General features: G+C 44.4%; 1 protein-coding gene across 2 annotated transcripts in view; it reads right to left on the bottom strand.

Annotated features, from left to right (window-relative positions):
- GRIPAP1 (GRIP1 associated protein 1) overlaps positions 1-16572 on the bottom strand; it is an 80458-nt gene extending 63886 nt beyond the window's left edge. The window contains exons 1-11 of one of the 2 annotated variants that reach the window (XM_058171841.1): positions 16345-16572; positions 13335-13401; positions 12162-12223; positions 11638-11664; positions 10373-10480; positions 8601-8757; positions 7227-7465; positions 4800-4847; positions 4661-4692; positions 3433-3480; positions 1761-1860 (exon numbers count right to left, since the gene is read on the bottom strand). In XM_058171841.1, coding sequence (XP_058027824.1) covers positions 1761-1860; positions 3433-3480; positions 4661-4692; positions 4800-4847; positions 7227-7465; positions 8601-8757; positions 10373-10480; positions 11638-11664; positions 12162-12223; positions 13335-13401; positions 16345-16386 — 930 coding nt within the window. In that variant the 5' untranslated portion in view covers positions 16387-16572. The remainder of the gene's footprint in view (positions 1-1760; positions 1861-3432; positions 3481-4660; positions 4693-4799; positions 4848-7226; positions 7466-8600; positions 8758-10372; positions 10481-11637; positions 11665-12161; positions 12224-13334; positions 13402-16344) is intronic. The other variant, XM_058171842.1, reaches the window with a different exon arrangement.
- Between the last annotated feature and the right edge of the window lie 1474 nt (positions 16573-18046).

Genomic DNA, 18046 nt, shown 5'->3' with positions numbered 1-18046 from the left:
AAGTCTGTGGCATTTCCTCCAAGAAATTTCAGGAATGAAATTTCAGAAATTCCATGAGATAGTAGAAATTTAGCTGGTGAGTGGGACAACCTATACCCGTGATGGCGAACCTATGGCATGCATGCCACAGGTGGCATGCAGAGCCATCTCTGCGGGAACATGAGCCAATGCCCAGGTCAGCTCCACCGGGCATGCTTGTGCCTCCCATCAGCCAACTGATTTTTGGGTGTCTGCCATGCGCACATGCAGGGGGATGGGAGGGTCACACAGGCGTGCCCCATTTTTGGTTATAGGAGGCTTCAGGCCTTTTAGCACCAAAACGGGGTGTGTGTGTGGCACGACCCCCCACCCCTGACTTTTGGTTCCAGGAAGCTTCAGGGAGGCCTGCTAGCACAAAACAGGCTGTGTGCGCATGTGCGGGGGGGGCGAGGGGAGCGCGGGGGTGTTGCGCACGCATGCACAGAGAGCAGGGCAGTGCGGAGGGGGACACGCGCGCATGCGTGGGGGGGCGGGGCCTGGGGGGGCATTGCATTATGGGTGTTGACACACACGCGCTTTGGGCACCCGAGGAAAACAAGGTTCACCATCACTGACCTATACATGTGATTTATAAACAAGGTTTATTTATCAACAAGCCAAAATGAAGACCGTAATCTACTAGTGATATTAGACTATCAGCTCCAAAGCCCTGAAATAAAAAATAAATTTCCTAACAAAAAGGAAGTATATTTCCATCAACATTGCAGGAACTGTTGCAGGTTGTAGGAACAGGGTATATCTAGTTTAATGAAAAGGACTAGGGGAGACATGATAGCAATGTTCCAATATCTCAGGGGTTGCTACAAAGAAGAGGCAAAGCACCTGAGGGTAGAACAAGAAGCAATGGGTGAAACTAATCAAGGAGAGAAGCAACTTAGAACTAAGAAGAAATTTCCTGACAGTGAGAACAATTAATCAGCGGAACAACTTGCCTCCAGAAGTTGTAAATGCTCCAACACTGGAAGTTTTTAAGAAGATGTTGGATAGCCATTTGTCTGAAATGATGTAGAGTTTCCTGCCTGGGCAGGGGGTTGGACTAGAAGACCTCCAAGATTCCTTCCAACTCTGTTATTCTATTCAAACAACCCCTAGCTCCATCATATTTCTCAAGCCTCACTGGGGAAAATTGTGGCCCCCAACAAGACAGTCATGCCTTATGCCAGTGTTTCTCAACCTCAGCAACCTTAAGAGGTGTGGTCTTGCCGGCTGGGGAATTCTGGGAGATGAAGTCCACACCTCTTAACATTGCTGAGGTTCAGAAACCCTGCTTTAGACACTGAAAGGCCAGAATTACTCTAACTGTACAGATTAGAGCAGCAGCCCTCAACCTTTTGGGCACCAGGGACTGGTTCCATGGAGAGAGAGGTTTTTCCATGGACCGGAGGGGATGTGGTTTTGTGTGCTGCCTGCATCCCATGGATAGGGCTTCACTTGTTTCCATGGCCCGCTTTCCAGCATGCTGAGGACCGGTGCTGGTCCACAGACCGGGGGTTGGGGACCCCCGGATTAGAGAACCAAAGCTGAGAAGAACTGGGCAAATACATAGCTAGGCTTTGCATCAAGATAAACTGATAAAACTAAACCCTTTCGATCGAGAGGTTTTCTTGCTGATGGGGCAAAGCTCCTGGACACGCTTTCTAAATCCGACGAATCAGGTCTCCTTAGCCACGCCTTAAAGGTAACTCAATCTGAACTACAGGAGAAGGAAAAATGTCTTTTACCTGGTTCGTGGACTGGAGCTCCTGTTGCAGCTTCTGGTTACGAATTTGCAGAGATTTGAGTTCCTCTTCCTTCCGTTGTTGGATCTCCTCAATTTTGGTCCTGCACAGTGGAAGGGAAAATTTGTTTACAGAGGGAAAGGACAGCACTTTCTTCTCCTTCAGCTGCTTTGTTGCCTTTGAGTCATTCTGCCCGTTGTTTCATTCTCCTCTTTCCACCTCTCTACTCTTGCAGGAAATGCCTCTTTCATTCCCGTCTCATCCACTCATCCCCATTTCCAGCTTTACTCTTGGTCTTCCCAGGAATGTGCTTCTTTCTCCACTTTATCCTCAGCACCCACGACTGCAACAAAAGCACTTTAACACCTTACTGCCCAACGCTCCAGCCTCCAGTTTCACTTTCAGTTAAAACCTGCACCTGGGCTGATGCAAATTCCAACCAAGAAAAGAAGCAAGAACCTCCACTTTTCAGCCATGCTCAACTCTGGGGACTTTCAGAGTTGCTTTCTAAGCAGCATAAGGAAAGTGGTTTGCCACTGCCTTCTTCTAGAATACTCTATTAATTCAGTGCTGAAATCTGGCCAACAGCTCTGAGCCTCCCAGATGGTTCCCCCATCCAAACTGTAATTAAGGCTAAGTTTGCATAGCACTCAAGACCAGCCAAGGTTAGCTAGGAGGCACAACACTGGATCTAAATTATGCGCATGTGTCTAATCTATTCTGTATCAGGGACTCCTTTACACAGATAATTTGTTTTTACTAAACGGGGGAGAGATACATACACCGGCATTCTTGAGCTTAGAGGCCCTGCCTCACCTACCCACACAGTATTATATAGCTTTGTTCGGCTAGAATGTAATCTGCTATTTTATTATGAATGTAATTTGTTATATCGTTATAGTATCTGAAAGCCGTACTGCATGGCTTAAATAAATGTCATGAAAATGGGGCCAATGATCATTCAAGAGGCTTTCTGCTTACTTAACTGGGTCCACTTCAGGCCTGTCAGGCATGAGTGCAATTCATTCCACGCCATCAGCTGGCTTGCTCAGCGGATTCCCATGGGGATCCCCTTGCCAGACTTTATGTAATGCTTTCACACTGCAGTGATTTCCTGATGATCTGGATTGTAATACTGGCGGTGGATTTCAGCTCTCCAGCTTCCTCCTGTTGTTTCTCCTCCTTCCAAAACCCTGGCTTCAAATATCCTTTGGAAAGCTCTACTCCAGGGGTGTCAAACTTGATTTCATTGAGGGCTGCATCAGGGTTGTGTTTAACTTCGGGGCTGGGGGGGAGGGATGGCCAGGCTGGCCAGCTTGACATCACTTGCGTCGAGGGGGAGGGGCGCCTGTGGTGGCCTGAGCAGTCTGCCAGTGAAAATGGGCTCCCAAGATCCGTTTTCAGCTGGGATGCCCTCCTGCAATCTTCTGCCAGTGAAAACGGAGTGGGGGGGGGCAGCCCTTGCAACCTCCATTTTCACTGGCAGAGGCACCACGGGCCAGTCCTTTGTTGTTTCCGCGGGCCAGATCTAAATACCCTGCAGGCCGGATCTGGCCCATGGGCCTTGAGTTTCACACCCCTGCTCTACTCCAACCACCCGGTGCTTCTCAAACATGTGAAAAGTGCATTGTTGCACTGGCACAGAGGATGAAATTTCAGATTGTTCAGTCCATACCTGCTGTCATTGTAGAGCGCTTCTTTTTCTGTCTGAAGGCGCACAAAGCTAAAAGGGAGAGGAAGGGAAGCCAAGATAAGGGAGAAGTTAAAACACAGAATAGAAGAGAGGCCAAAGTTGGTTCCCAAAGGGAAGCCACCCTGCAGAACATATTAACATTCTCTCAGCAGTGGAGGAAGGAGCATCCATCCAAATTTCTTGAGTTGATAGCAAACTTTCACTTGTAACAGGAATAGCAATCAGGCCGGTAAAAGCCTGGCTAACTAATTCTGTTCTGTAATTCTGTTCTAACAGTTGTGTTGCTCCCCTCTGGGAGGAGGTTTCGAAGTATTTTCTAGCAGGACTACGAGATTCTGTAACAGCTTTGTTCCCTATGCCATCCATCCGGTAAACTCGCAAGATTCATTTTTCTCGCTATGTATATATATGAACTAGACTGTATTTTTCTCTGGGTCATATAATATATGTGGGTCTATGCATAATTTTATATTTATTTTGTCATGTTTAGGTAGGGTATATTCGAGGTGGTGACCTTTGAGACCTGCATGCAACAAAATTTCATTTTAATGTATGCCGATTAGTGTACATTCAAAATGACAATAAAGTCATTTTATCTACTGTATTTTTTGGAGTATAAGATGCTCTGGACTATAAGACGCACCTACCTTTTTTGGGGAGGAAAACAAGTAAAAAATCACCCTCTGCCTCCCAGCAATTTGCCTCCTTGCAGCAAACAGCCTGCTTTAGTTTCATTTTCATTTTCATCACAGCCTGATTAACACAAGAAAAAAAAATCTGCCTCCCAGCAATTTGCTTCCTTGCAGCAAACAGCAGAGGCCCACACGGTAATAGGCAATGGCAATCCCTGCACCCTGAAACAGCTGAGGATCGGGAAGCTGATCCAACCGACAATCAGCTGCTTGTGCTAATCAGGCTGTGCTGAAGCTGAAACGGGCTGTTTGCTGCAAGGAGGTAAATTGCTGGGAGGCAGAGGTCAAAGGGTGGAGGCCAGCAAGTGGGTGGGACTACATTCCTGCCCACCCGCTGGCCTCTTTTGGGGGGTGGGGGAGAAAGTGCATCTTATACTCCTAAAAATATGGTGTCTGTCTGTCTGTCTGTCTGTCTGTCTGTCTGTCTGTCTATCTATCTATCTATCTATCTAATAAGGAGTAAACCCCATTCCTTATCCCAATATGACCAAGCTCCCCTTCCCACGTCCAAAACATACCTCTCTTGTTTCTTCTTAAGCTTCTCCATAAACTGCATAAGAGAGAAAAAGCTGTTAAGTTCCCACCAGCAAACCTCACCTTCCTACCACCGTCTCCCAAAAATGTTTACCAGCCATACAAATCTCTCCCCCCTCTTACCTTGGAGAGCTCTTGCTGCAGGCGGGAGGTCTCTGTTGTCTTGGATGCCTATAGGACAGGAAGGAGAGGCAAACGCAATGACTTGTCTCAAGCCTTCAAAGTCTTTCACTGATCTGGCAATTGTTTCGAACAACTCCCACCAGGTGGTTCCATAAGAAAACACCCATTTGAGGGCAGTGGTGAGATGAAGGAAGAGACAACGTCTAGGTTTTTCTAGTTCAGAAACCAGTATGCTGGGGATCATATACTTTATCCTAGGCAACCAAAAGTTCACCCTCCACTCCTCTGGGAATAAAAATAAAAATAAAGGTCTGCACTTGGGGACAAAGGACAAATCACGATGATCCAGAGTTTCCAGAATCCTCTCCTGCTTTCAAGTCTGTATATTATTCTTCACTGAAACATTCTCTGCCATGGTGATAACACTGGTGATTTTGCTAGCAATGGTTATATTAGATCAGCACCCTTCTAATTCAATGTAATTTAGCTATATTGTTAGAAAATACTTATCTTACACATATTATAATGGTGGACAGCTCACGGCAGCATTCCATAAAAACAAATAAATATAAATCCACAGGCCTGCTTCCCCCAAAAGAACTAATCATATATCCTGCCATAGTAGTACCACAATATCCAGATCTACTGGTCTCACTACCACCCTAGCCCAATGCCTGAGTGAAGAGCCAGGTCTTATTTGTAGCCTATGACTATCATTAAGTGTTGTATCACTTAACAAAGATGATTAGGTGGAGGATAAAACTTATGAAGAACGGTTGCAGGAACTGGGTATGTCTAGTTTAACAAAAAGAAGGACTAGGGGAGACATGATAGCTGTGTTCCAATATCTTAGGGGCTGCCACAAAGAAGAGGGAGTCAGACTGTTCACCAAAGCACCTGAGGGTAGAACAAGAAGCAATGGGTGGAAACTGATCAAAGAAAGAAGCAACTTAGAACTAAGGAGAAATTTCCTGACAGTTAGAACAATTAATAAGTGGAACGACTTGCCTTCAGAAGTTGTGAATGCTCCAACACTGGAAATTTTTAAGAAAATGTTGGATAACCATCTGACTGAGATGGTGTAGGGTTTCCTGCCTGGGCAGGGGGTTGGACTAGAAGGCCTCCAAGGTCCCTTCCAACTCTGATGTTATGTTATGTTATGTTATCATTAAGTGTTAAATTTGTACCCTATGACTATCACTAAGTGTTGTACGTGTTGTACCTTGATGAAGGTATCTTTTCTTTTATGTACACTTATGTGCAGTATATGCACCAAGACAAATTCCTTGTGTGTCCAATCACACTTGGCCAATAAAAAAATTCTATTCTGTTCTGTTCTGTTCTGTTCTGTTCTGTTCTATTCTATTCACAGTCCTCCAGAAGGCTAATAATTAGGGGCCCTCAATATCTCAAGGAAAAGGCTGCTCCCACAGGACATAACAGCTACAAAAGAGAAGTGCCTCAAAGATCCTTCCATTTAAAGGAAGGGATCTGGAAATGCCCACATTATTTGCCCTACAAATAACCTGGCCCTGTGCCATCAGGTCTTTCAACACGATAACCAGCACCCTGACTTGCATCTGGAAGCCAATGAAACTCATACAGCAGCAGTGTTAATACAGGTGAATTGCAAGTTCTCAGAACTGTGCACTGCTGCATGATGAACCAGTTACAACTTCGGGATGATCTTCAAGGGCAGCCCCAGGTAGCACATTAGAGTAATCCAAGTGAGAAGTGACTAAAGTGCAAGCTCCATATGCAAATCCAGTTAGTATGAGCCATGGCAACTGGGCGGCAAGCGCTTCTCTAGTACTTGGACTAGAGGGCAGGGATGGAGTTGGAGAAATTCAATCTGCAGCAAGGATTTTTATGGTAAAATAGCAATAGCACTTAGACTTATATACCGCTTCACAGTGCTTCGCAGCCTTCTCTAAGCGGTTTACAGAGTCAGCATATTGCCCCCAACAATCTGGGTCCTCATTTTACCGACCTCGGAAGGATGGAAGGCTGAGTCAACCCTGAGCTGGTCAGGATCGAACTCTTGGCAGTGGACAGAGTTAGCTTGCAATACTGCACTTTAACCACTGCGCCACTCACAGATGCTATTGAATTGCCAGTTGCAGAAACCCCAACCAGCATAGCCTGTGGTGAGAAATGCTGAGTGTGGACAATGTTTGACCATATCCCATGGACCACAGCCTCCTCAATCTCTGCACGGGATTTCTTCTCATATCCTGAAGGTCAATACTGGGGTCAAAACGTTCTGCTTACCTCGAGCGCTTTCTTTGAAATAGCTGCATTTTATGCGCGGTGAGGAATGACTCCCTGTTCCCTACAAACTACTTCCCTCAGCGGGAGCTGCAACCTCCAGCTGAGGCAGAAATCAACACTGACAAAGGACAGCAAATATCAGGGAGTCCTTCTTACCTCGAGGCTTTGCAGCTGCTCCTTCAGCAGTATTTTTTCCTCCCTCTCGGTCTGCAGTTTCAGTTCGACCTCCGAGAGAAGCTGCTGTGAAATGGCACCGTTACCGTCACTGTCAAATGCCGGCCGTTCCGAAGTTGTCTCTGGCACAGTGGGACAAGGCTCCGGGGAACCATCACCTTTCGCGCCACTTCGGTTTTCTGCTTGCCGGGCCACTTCCTTCTCATAGCGCTCCTGTAAAGCTGCAGAACAAGAGTCACCCATTCTGAGCAGACCACCGATTCCTTCTTCTGGATCCCTTTTAAATCTGTGTTTTTTCAAACTTGGCAACTTTTGAGATAATAATAATAGTAATAGTAATAGTAATAATAGCCTTTATTGTCGTTGTACATCCTGTATACAACGAAATTGGTTTAGCCTCTACAGGTGCAATCCATAACAGAAAATACAAGACAATACAATTCCCAATTTATACAAGTAATTGGGGAAAGAAAGAAAAAAACTAGTCATACATTTCCATATGTATGTGGAGTGATTGTGGTTGTGTTTAGGAATCTGACAGTCCATGAGTAGAAGCTGTTTTTAAACCTGTTTGTCCAGCTAGCTATACTTCGGTGTCTTCTGCCCAATGGTAAAAGTGAAAAGAGACACTGGCCAGGGTGTGAATCATCCCTAAGTATCTTCCTTACTCTGCTGAAACAGCGAGACCTGGTGATGTCATCCAGTTAGAAGGCAACCAATGGTTTCTTGTGCCGAACTGATCACTCTCTAAAATGCCTTCCTATCCACGGCTGTTAAACCAGCATATCATACTGTTCTACAGTATGCGAGGACACTTTCTATCATGGACCGATAGAACGACGTCATCAGCACAAGATTCCAGCTCTTCTCATAAAAAATAAACAATTGGCTGATTACCAGTTGTTAGCAAATTAGCAATCAGCCTCAATTAAGACTCTTACAAGGACAAAGACTCTAGCCTATTGGATTTCCTCCTGTTTCTTGCTTTTTCAGCAATTACCTTCCTTGAACTTACACCTCTATTGCCTCCTTCCATGACTTGGCTATAGATCTTAGCTTTGTCCCCTACTCAGTTCCAACATTTGCACATTCTAGCCTATTCATGGCACACAGAGGTAGGGCCATAAAGCAGGCACCCCTTCAGAACAATTGCCAGGCTGAAGGATCAGATCAGCTTGCAGGCAACCTTCCCCATTATGCTGTGTGGACTTCGATGCACAGAAGTTTCAGCAGAGGCCATGTTTGGGGAAGGTTGCTCTAGAGTGCTCCACCTTCCAACCTTCCCCCTGTCCAATTCCTTGGACTTTCCAAACTTCAATTTGAGCCCCCACATTTGTATGTCAGCAAGAATGCTACCTGCCATATTCTTCTGCAGGGCAGAATTCTCCGCCTGTAGCCTTAACAGCTCGCCATCCACGGAGCTGGCTGGGAACGCCCCTTCGCTGGCTACCGCTGTCTTCCCTTCCCGAAGAATCTGATTATCCTTCTCCAACTGCTCAATCTGCGAGCAGAGCTGCATTTGAAAGACCAAAGGACTGGATGTCAGCGAGGAAATACATTTCTCAGAACACTGAACAAAAAGCACAGATGATCCACCAGAGGAAATTGGTCTGAAGCTGATCCCTGATCTTCATGGCAAGAAATAGCATTTGTTATCCCAGCTCCCCAAAATAAGTCCCAAGAGTGTGCTTTAAAGTGGGGGGCCCCCAACCCCCAGGCTGCAGCCCATTATTGGGACGTGGCCAGTGTGAAACTGGGTCATGTGAGCGATGGGTGCTTGAGTGGAGGGCGCTTGTCCTTGGACGTGAAGCTCCAATTGTGCATGCAAAGGACCCTTGCACATGAAGCTCCATTCACGCAAATGGAGCTTTGAGCACAAGCACTCTCCGCTTGCACGAGTGGAATGTTGCACAAAGCACAAGCGCCCCCTGCTCGCGCGAGTGCAATTTTGCATGCAAGTGCTCCCCGTTCATGCATGAAGCTCCATTAATGTGAATGGTGCAGCTGTGCGCACACGCATGCACTCGCCACTCACACAAACACACACAAACGTTGGGCCGGGCCACCAAAGTTGGAAGGTTGGAGACCGCTTCTCTTTAGAGTTGACTATAAAGGATATAGTGAACTTTCCCTTCTTCAATGGTTTTGACTTAATGAACTAGAAGTAATCTAATAATCACAACAAATGCATGGGAAGAGTTTCCCCCCTCCTGATTAGCTTGCACTTTTCCAAACTCAATAAGCATTCAAACAGCGGTTGCTAAGAAAAGCTTCCCACTCAGAATGTTGTTTTTTTTAATACCACACAAATGACTCAAATACCACACCATGGGAGTGGAAGGGAAAAAAAATCCATTTGCAGCAACTGGACTTGTCAACCTGATAGGCAAACTAGGGTGAAAGATAATGAAAAATAATTCTTCACATGCATGAAGAAGTTTGTTGGGGAGCGGAAGGCTGTATTCCTCCCACCCAGACTTTACATTTAGTATCTGCTTTGGGCCAGCGGTAGTAACAAACAAAAGCAAAGATTAGAACAGATAAGATTAACCATGGAGGCAAAGAATCTCTGAGACCTGAGCTGAAGATGCCGGATTAAAAGTATTAAATTAAATATGTTGTTCAACATTTTAGATTCAATGTGCAAGATGTGTCTTGAAGGACGTAGGAGTGTGAATTTAGCGCCCACCTGCAACACCTTTACAAGGTCTTTTCTCAGAACCAATCCTGGGGAAGAGAGCAGCTGCTTTAAGGGACTCAAGACAGGCTACATTTGCACACCTGTGCCCTCCCATAAACTGTTTGGAAACTGAGTCTGAAGCGCGGCACAACCCTAATTTATTCTGCTTTGATTCTGAAATGTAGATCCTGCACTTTCATAACCATGGTTTGAAGATCCGGTTTGAAGATTGTTTCAAACTGACGCTAGATAGCCATTTGTTAAGGCTCTGGATTTCTTCACTAGCCAGATTGTTGAATGTATCTGCCTAAATGATTCCTTCCAACTCTATGATTCTGGAATTCTATCTTAGAATTCTGCGTGGTTTAATCAGCAGTGCTATTTCGTGTCACACAGCACCCCCTGGCATGACCCTGGTGGCACTGCAAAGGGAACATGAGTCCAGTACCTTGGAGAGCTCCTGCATGAGAGTGCTATTTTGCAGCCTGAAGTCATCCTCTTGGCTATGCAGTTTTCCCTGAAGCATTTCATTTTCACTAAGCAGTGCATCCACCTCCTACAAAGTCAACAAAATTGCATGAGATCCCACATACATAATCACTGCAAGGTTCACTTCCTTCCACTAGATGGCAGGCCCAAATCTTCAAGCAGATTGGGCCTCCTTTGTCAATCTCCTAACAATATTGGGAAATGTTCACACCTACTACCTTTTTGCTACTCAAATTCTAGGTGGTCCATATTATGCTGTGGCCCTTAATTCATGATGGAATGCCAGCAGTTATGCAGTAGTTATCAGAGAAATTGGTTGCAAAATGTATCCAAGAGGAAGCACAGGTAAAAGAGATGTGGAAATCATATTTTCTATTCCATCTACACCACTGGGGGCTGTTTCTCTCTTGCTTTTCTCAGACCAGCTAAGAGGCATGTGCATATGAAAAGTCTTTTTTTTTATTTGGGAGCTTCTGGATATCTGCATTAAAATTTATTTGTTTATTTAGGAAATGTATTTGCCTCCCATCTCGTATCCAATAACTCTAAATCATAGCTTGGCAAAAACTGAGAACGAAGATTGTCTCATTTGATTTAGATTGCTTATACCCGTCATGGCGAACCTATGGCACGTGTGCCCAAAATGGCACACAGAGCCATGTCACTTGGCATGCGGAGCCATGTCGCCTGGCACACGTAGCATCACCCGTTCCTCTTCTGGGTTTCTGGCGTGCATGTGCGTACGACGATCAGCTGGCCTTTGTGCGTGCAACAGTGCCAGAAACTGGAAGAGCTCATCTTCCATTTTCCTGTGTGATCGTGCATACCAGTCAGCTGATCGTCACATGCGCATGCGCACCAGAAAACCAGAAGACGAGCTGGACGGCACACATGTGCACGCCAGAAACCAGAAGTTCATTTTGGGTGCACACATGCAGCCAGGGCAGCTCCTCTTCCGGGTTGCAACCCAGACGAGCGCATAACGTGCATTGAAAGCACGCGCGCACACTCCCTTTTCGGCACTCTGTGCCAAAAAAGTTCGCCATCACTGGCTTATTCTCTCTCTGGTCAGAAAGTTGAAATCATCTGGGAGAAGGAAAGGAAGACTTGTGAAGAGGTGAGAAACGAAACAAAAATATTAGAAATAAGTAATTGGCAGATAAGTCTCAGTCCAGGCAGGACTGAACTTAACATGGCAATTGATACTATATACTGACACCTTACCTGAGCTTTTTTACTCTTATTTAGAGCCTGTGAAAGAGAGAAAGTTGTTACTAAAGCACCAATAACGTTTAGGCACAGCGTCAATTATACAAAATTCTGATTTTTATCGTTTGTTTACACTCACAAATCCTCTGAAGAATGACTACAAACTCCTGTAATTATAGATTTTGAATCTGTTTAACTCTTTTAAAAACCCAGTTGTGTCCTTTCACCATTTGGGAATGGAAATGTAATATGAGGGAAGATTGTCCACAAGTATTATTGTACAACCCTTTTTTTAAAACTCAAAATATTTGAATGTAAAAGAGAATAGTAAGGAAGAGTTGGTATCACAATTTTTAATACTCGTTTATATGAGTTTTTTAGCCAGTTTTATCCAGAGTGCAGTTTAAAAATCAAGAAATATCCACTAATGTTCTGTGATACCTTGGTGATATTACCCTCAAAGGAAAATTACATTTTATACTAATGTACACCAACATACATTTATACACCCCTTTTTCCAAGTAAGAATCTCACTTTACCTTCTGAGCCTTAGCAAAGTCCTTGTCTAAATAGATGACCCGTTGTCGGAGCCCATTTAATTCTAAAAAAATCAAGAGAAAAACAAATCATAATTAGGAAAATATTGTAGAAACAGAACATCTGTCTTTTGCCATTCTGAACACATAGAATAAGATATTAAAAAAAACATTCTGGTTTTTTTGAATGTTTACTTAAAAGATAAATTCCATGTGTGTCCAATCACACTTGGCCAATAAAGAATTCAATTCAATTCAATTCAATTCAATTCAATTCAATTCTATTCTATTCTATTCTATTCTATTCTATTCTATTTTATTCTATTCTATTCGAGTCTGTTACTAGCCCTCAGTTCTATCAGTCTGCCAAATGTAAACGAATTTATGCAGCAATGCATGCTTGCTTGGCCTTGTGAGCACTAAAATAAAAGACACATCAGACTTAGAGAAGTATTGCAACAAGGTACACAGGAGATCATTTTAATTACAAATTGAGAAAGATTTTTAAAAACTTCAAAATGATGCAGAGAACATAGTCATATTAAAGATGGGAGAAGGAGTAAGGAATAACAAGAACAACAACCAAAAAATGAATGAAATCTTATTTCCTCTCCAAGAGCCCAAGAAGATACAAAGAAGGGGGAAAGTGGTGAATGTTTTTATAGTTGTTTTCTGATCACAGAATAAATATAAGTTTGCCAAATCCCTGAGAACTTTATTCTGCTTTTGCTCTTCGCGTGGAGAGATGTGGTGTTAAATAGGCACCAAAGCCTTATTCTCAAACCACAGGAAAGCTTCTTTGGCAATCTATCAGCTCCTAAGATTTCATCATACATTGTCTGTGCACCTTCAAACATAACTTCACAATCAAATCGCTGAGAAAGCCATTTCTTTTAAATAGGAATTGAATTCTATGGCCAGTATTGCATTCTAGCCATTTCTTGTAACTTTTCACAGCTATTCATTCCACTGCTTTCTTTCTACTACGCCTTGCCTCTGAATTTCAGATTTTGCAAGAATCATGCTAAACCAGAATGACTGAACCAGCACAACCATATGCAAATGTAAGCATATGTGAATATATGCAGGCATTTTGATGCTTTCACATTGGGTACAAAACGTAATGGCTCAGATCATAGTGTTACTCGGGAAGTAAAACTGAGGAGAGAGTCTTACCAGCTGTGTTCTTGCGGAGTTCATCAGAGAGCTGGTAATTCTGTGTTCGAAGTTCTAATAACTGGGCCTACCGAGAGGGGGGAAAAAAAGATTTTAATAAAAGCCAACCTGACCAGGAAACGTCATATAGATGACTAGGCAGGATTAAGGCCAGCTTGGTTTTTATGAAGATTAAGGCAGGAGCCAGCAGCTTCTTCGACAGAGATGGCTGCTCAGCTTCATGGCCATTGTGTGCTATGCCACATATTTATTTATTTATTTATTTATTTTATTTTATTTATTTATTTATTTGATTTTTATACCGCCCTTCTCCCGAAGGACTCAGGCAATATCCACTAATTCAGATGTTGTACGTACAAATGTACACCTTTCCACTGAGAGTGACAGGGGGCAACGTCAGTTCTGCAAGGCATTACTCCTGATTACAAAAAAAGATTCTAATCTAGCTGAACCAAGTCTGGGAATCATTGCCAAGTCAAGCCAAGGAATTGAATTAAAACCATGAAGCATTAGGAGATTTATGCTTGAGATCAGGAAACCCAACAGTTCATTTCAAAGCTTGGGCTCTGAACATATATTGTTTGAAATGCAGCATGTATGAGTCTTTTGCAAATTGTGAGCAACATTGCTACTAATTCTTAATTACTTTTAAAATAACTCTGTATTATTCTTGACTGACAAAATGAGATAAATATTAGTCCAGAAGTGCTATTACTGCGGGGGCTTTGAACCCAGTTATCCAAAATTCATCCAGTGAATCAGACTGGCTTTTAAGAGTTGGAGAAAGAGGATGCAAAGCAAATTGAAACGCTTCTATTGCCCTGTATTGTGATTTATAAAACGTACTCTTATAAATTCTTGAGGGGGATTTATTTTCCCCACTTATTCTTCTACCCTTCTAAGGCCTTGAAAAAAGTCTTCTGCCAAACCCACCACAGCATCGTCTACCATCAATACATCATACTTCTAATTCTGGGCTGGCAATCAGAAAGGTTAGTTGTTGCAGTAACTAAGATAGCTAATATCTCTGCTTTAATTTTGCACCCTCCTCAGAACACCAGAAATTCTCAAGTTGTGCTGAACACGTGGGGGGGGGAAAAATCCACATTAACCTGCTTTTTCCCTCCAGGAAGATATTTGTATTTCAGCATTAAACAAAAATTAAGTATTAACTGAGAGTCTATGGAGATTCTCAGTCATCCAGGTCATGGTTGTCCCAAAGGTGCTTTTTCAAGAGGCAACTGGGCTTTCAGAAAGTCCTATTAACAGAGAGAGTTAACAAAGAACTCTGCAGGTATCAAAAACTTATCTGAGGTAAAATGTTTGTTTGAGCCAATAATAAGGAAACCAATAATTAGCCAAATTCCACATGGCACTACAAAAAATGTACAGTGTCCACATATGCTCAATGTTAAAAAAATATTATTAAACTTCTGTGCTGCCCATCTCACCAAGACTGGTCACAAAACTGATCAACTTTTTCACTTGTAGAATGTTCCACCAGGCACAAAAAATTAAATAAGGATCAGTACACATTTATACTCTGGAGCAAAGGTCTCCAACCTTGGCAACTTTAAAACTTGTGGACTTCAACTCCCAGAATCCCTCAGCCAGCAAAGCTGGCTGAGGAATTCTGGGAGTTGAAGTCCACAAGTTTTAAAGTTGCCAAGATTGGAGACCCCTGCTCTAGAGAGTTTTATCTGTGATCACAAGAGGAGAAATAAAAGGGAGGGATGGGACATATGCTCTTGCCATATTGAATATAACACCTTGAACTGGGAACGCTATTCACCTTTTATCATGTTACAACGGGAAAAGGTGCAAAGGCAAGAGAAAACGAAAGGACACTGCTTCACTTGCAGAAATGAGCTGAAATGGGTCCTCAGTCAACCTTGAAAACAAGCAATGCACAGTAATGCAACTCCGGGGCAGTGGGTGGGTGTGTCTGTATGCATTTACTCCCTATACACAAAGACACACTTTCTCAACTGTGGTGCACACCCAATAGGTTCCACTGCTATCACTAGGGGTTCTGTAAATGGGATTCATAATCTGAAACATCCAGACGTTATACCAGGTTTGTATCCATTTTGAAGAGCAGAGCTTGTTTTAACACTTTTGCAAAAGGCTGATAAGCACCGTTCGTAATCTCGGGGATGTGGGGGGGGGGGACGTCTTTGGAAAGATTCCTTCTCTTATACAGTCTCCCTAAAGAAACACCAGCCCGTTTCCTTTAGGTCGCCCCAGTAGAGTGATGACTAGCCAGTTCCGCATCTGTGGGGGAGGGAAGAGGGGGGACGGACAGCAAAAGTGAGGCAATGCAATAAGAGCAACCAAGGCTCCATGCCAATCTCAAGCAGGGTGGCGGCTCCGTTCCAAGCCATCTGATTTAACGACGCCCTCGGGACCAGCCAGCCAGTTCCCCCCCATCCCCATTAATGAATGAATGCATTCCCAAGGCAGCCTTCCACCATCTCTGTCCCCCAGATGTGCTCAGCTACTACAACTTCCAGAACCTGCCCTGCGGAGGGATCTTGGGAAGTGTAGTCCAAACAGACCAGCTGGGGCAAGGCTGGCTCCCGGCGCTTTGAAAACCGAGTCCCCCATAAGGTTCGAAGCACGACTGCGGAGAATGTGCGCAGGGAACCCGGGGAAGCAGCTGCGGAGGGCTCTCCGCCTCCGCTCCTTACCCGAACCTCGGTTTTGCTCTAGTCTGTAGGGAGCAGCCCGGGGGGGGGAAGGAAAAAAAAGACGTCCGCTGCCCCCACCCCACCCCGATGCACAGCTCTTAGGACATCGCGCCCCCTCCTCTCTCGCCTTTGCACCCCCGACCCTTCGCTCCAGTCTCCGCTGGAAAAGCTTCCCCGAACCGGAGCCCACTCCTCCAAGATGCGTCTCTTCCCCCACTCCCGTCCCCTTGCCCCGAGGATGCTTCACGGGTCCCCGCCGGCATATCTCGTTTTCCCGCCCCCCACTTCCCCTTCTCCCCCAGCCAGCCAGCCAGACGCACCTGCATGCGCTCGAACTCCTCTTCGGACAAGGCCTGCGCCATCTTCCCTCCCCCGCCGCCGCCCCCCCGGCTCGGCTCCAGCTTGGTACGATCCAAAAGAGAGAGGAAGAAGGAATCGCGAGCCTGCCCCTGCCCACTCGTGGAGGAGGATGACGAGATAGCTTTAAGAAGATATCATAGAGGGAACAGGAGAGAGGACGGATGGTTTGGAGAGACGTTCTCTCTCTCTCTTTTTTTTTTTTTTTGTCTGCACTGGAGAGAGAGAGGAACAAGCGGAACCGGCGGACTGGGGCTTGGAGGCCGGAAGTGAAGAGGCATAGAGACGTGAGAAGGGCACTTAATGAAGGAGGATGATTCACAAGCGCCCGAGGAAGGAGGGAGGGACGGGTGTGTGTGTGAATAAGAGGAGAAAGTGTAAGTCCTGCGGTTCGGATGCTCCCATAGAAACAGAAGCCTAGAAAGGATCCAAGCGTTTTTCCCGTCGGGATCATAGAGATGCAGGAAGTAACAGTGATTGAGCTCATAGAAATAAAAGGGCGCAGCCGCCCGCTGTGTCATTTAGATGAAAGCGAAATGGCCGAGAAGGTGGGCGAAGGCGGCGACTTCGGAAGTGATCGAGAACAATTGAAAAACGCGCGGCCTCCTTCCTGGGGTCACGTCACAGTTATTCTCTCCTCCTGCATTAGATACAAAGTCGCCAGTAGCTGACGAGTTGTGCGATCTCTTCTCCCTCCATGGGTGGGTGTGTGTGTGTCACATCTCGAGTTCTGTCCGGATCCATTTAGGGTCTCTGGGAGTGGAAAGGCTTTAAGTTGGCAGGGGGTGGGGGGCGCCTTACGATGAATCGTATCATCTTCAGCGGTTTCTCGCAATCTTCCTAGAGATCGTGAGGATGGAGCCCGAAGTCTCTTGCCTGCACAACGGGTGTTTCAAGAACTGCTCCCCGAAACGGGAATGCTAATGGATAAAAAGCCGCGCAGTGGCACTTCTTGCAGGAAGAAAGCGGAAAGCTGCAATCCTATACCTACTAAGTTGCGATTCAAAAGCAATGCAAATTATGTAGAGGAATGTGCTGCGAGGGTATAATCCTAAACATATATATATACTAAGTATACTTACTGTTATGTAAATGTTCATAGGGAAATAAAGTCTCGTCAGAAGATTTCCAGGTCTTAATATATTTGATTTATACAAGATCACTACATCTGTTAAAGCTATTCATACCCCATACTAAACCAGATATACTTGTTTTCACACAATATAAAAGAACGTATGTGAAATACTTTCTTTTCCTCAGAGAACAAATTAAATGGAAGCTTTATCCATGTAACAAGTCCCATTCTGTAGCTGTCGTTCTCCACCTCATTTATTTCTCTTGTGATTGACCCGTTTGAGGCCCACTCACTAAATCCACTAAATTAAGTGGATGATTATAATTAAATCTACTAAATTTTACATCATTATCTTCTATTTTATCCATGTAATCAGTTTGGATTTTTCTAACTTTCCAAATTATAAACAATACATTGTGAACTCAAAATCTGCAATTTTTTCTGTAAAGAATTCATCTGCTTAGACTTTAGTCTAACAAATCTCTCTGGGAGGGCCACCCCTATCTGAATTAATAACCAATATTGGGAAGTTAATACAATATTGAGGAATGCTTTTTTATAGTAATATTTTTGAATCGGTACCATTGCAA

Source organism: Ahaetulla prasina, chromosome 2 (assembly GCF_028640845.1).
Source record: "Ahaetulla prasina isolate Xishuangbanna chromosome 2, ASM2864084v1, whole genome shotgun sequence".
Taxonomy (NCBI): Eukaryota; Metazoa; Chordata; class Lepidosauria; order Squamata; family Colubridae; genus Ahaetulla; species Ahaetulla prasina.
The sequence above is the reverse complement of the archived record's forward strand: the minus strand, read 5'-3'. Positions and strand labels throughout refer to the sequence as shown.